We start from the raw sequence: 4,925 nt of genomic DNA on the forward strand, positions 1-4,925 counted from the left end.
AATTATAATTTAATAGAGAAATGCATTTCACGACATACTTCAAGAAATATGTCTTTATATTAGGAGAAACTGTGATGATTAGTGCTGGTAAATAGCCATGAAATTAAAGAAAACATGTAACCCTATAGTGTTTGCACAAGCAAATGTTTTTTATCTCTGTGTCTCAAGGTTCAAAGTTCCAGGTGTGTCAGTAGTAGGTGCTTCAGTCCACACTTGACATGGCGGACAGTACAGGTAAGAATTCTACAAAATATTTAAAATGCTAGTTTGTTGTTTCTTCCCTGATTTATCTTAGTGAAATCCCACTATAGGCAACAATTTACAGTTTGTCTTTTATGTTATTTTAGTTTATTTTTTTTAATGTTTGTAAATTCCATTTCATGTTCAATAATATCTTTCAAACCAGGAAATGAAAGCAAAAAAAGTGTTAAATCAGTTAATATGCTATAAGAAACACCAAAAGCCAATGCACTGACATTAATAAAATGCCGATTTATTTACTAAAATTTACTAAAAAGGATCTACCACTCCATTGCTGTGGAATTTGTGTTTGTTGGCATACAGTTATAGTGCATGTACTGGCTTTTATTGTGTGTCCTATCTTTTATATCCACCTTAGTTTAATCTAAAAAAATGGACATGACCAAGTAGGTCTGTGCCATCTCCACCAAATGAAATTGCAAATATAAAATGTTTTCAAGCTGTTTATTTACTACATCCTGTAAGTAATGATATCCCTATACATGTTTAAGCAATAAATTCTGATTAGATTAGGATTAGGTACATTTGATTAGATTCATAGGAGACAGCTTTAGGTATTACCTAACCATTTCCCTTTTTTTTTTTTTCTTTTGTATTGTCAGCTGAAAAATAATTTGCTGATGCTGCCATTAATTTTGAAAATTATATAAATTATATAATAAAAGAAAGAATAATAGAGATCAGAAATGATTGTAGGCTATTATTCTATCATTATTATTGTATTAATTTACATCTTTCTTTGCAAATATCCAGCTGTTTAAATGTACTTGACACACATATTCTTGCTAATATGGTAACGGTAGTGTCGGGGTAGTCTCTGGTGCCTCCTCTGGTTGATGGCACCATAGAGGATCACCTAGAAACTGCCCTGCTTAGACCTGCTCATTGTTTTATGTTGCCGCTATTTTTGTTACAGGAATAAGGAGGAGGAGGAGTGAAAGTGGTGATCGCCCTACCAGTATGTGAATTAAGTATAACAACAGATGAATGCATAATTGCATTTGCTTTGGCTTATTAACTTTCACCCCCCAAAAAAAAAAAATCCAAACCATCCTAGATTTGTGTCAGGAATAGACCAACATTTAATTTCAATATATATTATTCAATATATATTTTATATTGTATATTTTTCCTAACATGTTTTTCAGTGTCATTACGGTCACATAGAAAACCAAATCTGAACCTGGTGTTGTGTGGAAGTGATACAGCTCAGAATGCAGTATCAAAATGTTTCAGAGATGAAAAAACACTTTTCTCATCACATCAAAGAGAGTTTAGATTTGTGTGTCAGATGGAGGAGAAGCTTCATGGCCGTCAGATCACTCTGGTGAAACTTCCAGCTCTCACTCGGCTCTCAGAGGATGACGTAAGGCGTCAGACTCTACGCTGTGTGTCTCTCTGTGATCCTGGAGTTCATGTTTTCCTCCTGATTATTCCTGATGATCCACTTAATAATGAAGACAAAGCAGAAATAGAGAAGATCCAGAAGATATTTGACTCCAGAGAGCATTTCATGGTGCTTTTCATAACTGAGCTCACTGTTAACAAAAGAAGGACAGATTTAGTCACATCCAGGCCAGAATCTCAGAAGTTAATCAGTCGATGTGGAGGTCGATACTGTATGATGGGGATAAATGAACCTGAAAACTCCAGACAGATCCCAGAACTACTGGATTATATAGAGAACATGAAGACTGAACCATATTCACTTCAGATGTATGTGAAAGCTCAAGAGAACAGAGTCAGACGGGAAACTGAAGAAAAATATAAAAAAGAACTGAAGAGAATGGAGAATAAAATCAAAGAGTTTCAATTACAGGGTGAGTGTGTAATATTCATACACAAACTAATGTCTTGATTTTCATAATGAAGTATTTTAGCAAATTATAAGAACAAATTATTTTTACTTTGTTACTGTATACCTAAGTACATTTTTCATCTGTCTGTTTTTTGGGGGGAGAATTTTAGCTTTGCCTCGCTACTTCCAAAGCAAATTTCATACTTTTTACTTTTTACTACGTTTCATAAAAACATATTATTCCTTCTTATTTTGAACTGAAGAAATCGCAACCTAAATCGATATGCAATAGTGCTGTCCAATTTGTGAATGTCGTATGACAGGGATGATGTAAAAACGCAGAAGACTTCATCTCCACCGGTTTCCTGAAGATTTTCATATTTATATAACTGGGTTTTCAGTTTGAGAAATAATAAGGCCTGTGGTAAACGTAACTTGATGATGCTTGACTGTTTAGCTGTAAAAATGTACAATGTAAATTTTGAAAATGTTATGTTGACGTTTCAAATAAATAACTAGATCATAAATTTTGGGCTGTGAGTGTGTGCAGTTTACATTGTAGAAAAAAAGGTCAAAGCATCGTCAAGTTATGTTTAGCACAGACCTTACATTACTCATAAATTGAAAAACCCCATTTTAAGAACTTCTAAGTTTTGACTCTGTTGGTTGGTTCCTTTACAGTCTGACTGTAGCTGTTCTTGAGTCAACAAATTATTGAATGATTCGGTCAAAATGAACCAAGAACCAAGATATTGTCAGAATTTGAACGTGAGCAGAACTGATGGTGCAAAAAGTAAGATACTAATGCTGAATTTTAGCATTGATTATTGTAAATGAAAACCATAATTAGGTAATTACTGTCATTTGTTTGTGTACTAGATCTGCTGTGAAGGGTAAGCTATTTAAGCTCACTGAACTACATATTCCAGTGTATAGAAATTTTGGTAGTAAAACATTTGCTTATTTGCAGATAAATACATATTAAATGCCAGCGATAATCTTTCTTATTAGTACTCTGAAAAAATGGGTTTATTCAAGTCAAAAATATTAAATACACTGAACCAACCTACATATCCACCACTGGACGTGACACTTGAACAAATAGTGCTTGCTGTCAGTGACTTTAAACTGGTGAATTGGATTGATGTCAAACCTCCACTCTCAAGTTTTAAATATAAAGTATGTCCAAGTGACATACGTTGCAGCTTTCTGTTTTTATGTTCTTCAAATCTATAGTCCCCATATACCAAACCTTATCCATTATAGCCAGTTTCACACAAGGGTTTTGCACACATGCACTTAACCCCGGGTTTATTTTGCCAACACTTTTGTCCAAAGCGGCTTACAGATAAGGAATACAATAAGCTATTCATCGTAAAGAGACAAATAAACACAAGAAGTGCTCTCAATACAAAGTTCCAGGCATTGCTCAGAGTAGCATAAGCTAAAATAGTAAGGAATTAAAGGAAAGTGAAAGCATAGATTTTTTATTATTCTTTTTTAAATTTAAGATGAGGTCAAGTGCAGTTGTGTCTCTCGGTGATGACATGACAAGCCGTTGCTAACTTGCCTATCACAGGCTCCTGGTGTGGATGTAAACTCATAAGAGTGAAGGGAAGTAGGAGGGTGCTGAGCCTGTGGTAGATCTGTAAGCAAGCATCAATGCCTTGATCTTGATGCGAGCTGCAACTTGTAGCCAGTGCAGGGAGATAAAGAGAGATATGACGTGGCTCTTTCGAGCTCGTTAAAGACCAGTCGTGCTGCTGCATTCTGAATCATTTCTGAATCACCTGTTAGAAAAACACCACTTCTCTAAAAGGGCATGCTTATCTCAAGCAAACTCAATGTAAGTTTGTTTGGCAGTTTTAGCATGGGATCGGAATTTCTGTCTGTACGCCTCTGGCACTAATTCATAATCCCTTAACACAGCGGCTTTAACGGCATCGTAGTCAAGAGACTGCTCAAGGGGCAAAGCAGAGACTTCCTGGGCTTTTCCAGTAAGACTGCACTGCAGAAATAGGGCCCACACATCTTTTGGCCAGCTCAATTTTGTGGCTAAGCGTTCAAATGTGACAAAATATGTGTCTACTTCACTCTCTCTGAATGGTGGAACAAGTTTGAGATTCTTACTAACATCAAAACTCGCATCTGCACCAACCTCATGCAAACTCTGAGGGGCAGCAGCAGGGGAGCTAACAGAAGGAGGACGTGACCGCGCTTTAGGCACAGGCCTGTTTTTCAGGTCCTGATCTTTAAGCTCTAACTGTCATAACTTTAAAGCTTGGTTAGTCTCTGCCTCTATAACTTAATAAGTAATGTTTCATGCTCCTCTTGTTTAATCCGGAGATATTCAACTCTTTCATTTTGACTGCCAACACAGGGTCAACATTAGGAAGGGCCGCACCTGACATAGCTCCTAATGCCACGTCAGGTGAAACCTCCTACGCCTCCATGGAAGCAGACTCTGGTAAAATCCCAGATTCCACAAGCTTATCATGCAACACTTGCTTGATAGTTTTCTTTGCTGCCTTCCTAGGAACACTGATATTAAAAAAGTCAGCTATCAACAATAAATCAGCCTTCCTACAACGTTCAAAGACTTCTGTTGTAGGAGATAGAGTGTATGCAATCAGTACCACAGTTACCACAGATACCACAGTTTCCTCACCCAACAAAAACTGCCAAACACCGAAAAAAGGAGACTTACCTCGAATAGATCAGAATCAGAATCAGAATCAGAAGAGCTTTGTTACCAAGTATGTTTACACACACAAGGAATTTGACTTGACGACAGGAGCTTCCAGTGTAGAAGAAAGTACAAACATAGTGCAGACATACATAGGAATAAACAGTAGGGATGTAATAA

General features: G+C 36.5%; 1 protein-coding gene across 1 annotated transcript in view; it reads left to right on the top strand.

Annotated features, from left to right (window-relative positions):
• The first annotated feature begins 218 nt into the window (after positions 1 to 218).
• Positions 219 to 4,925, top strand: part of LOC107716606 (GTPase IMAP family member 8-like) — a 15,218-nt gene continuing 10,511 nt past the window's right edge. The window contains exons 1-2 of the mRNA XM_016523103.1: positions 219 to 234; positions 1,410 to 2,081. Of these exons, the coding sequence (XP_016378589.1) occupies positions 219 to 234; positions 1,410 to 2,081 (688 nt within the window). The remainder of the gene's footprint in view (positions 235 to 1,409; positions 2,082 to 4,925) is intronic.

This window comes from Sinocyclocheilus rhinocerous, unplaced genomic scaffold, assembly GCF_001515625.1.
Source record: "Sinocyclocheilus rhinocerous isolate Xijiao unplaced genomic scaffold, SAMN03320098_v1.1 scaffold1592, whole genome shotgun sequence".
Lineage (NCBI taxonomy): Eukaryota > Metazoa > Chordata > Actinopteri > Cypriniformes > Cyprinidae > Sinocyclocheilus > Sinocyclocheilus rhinocerous.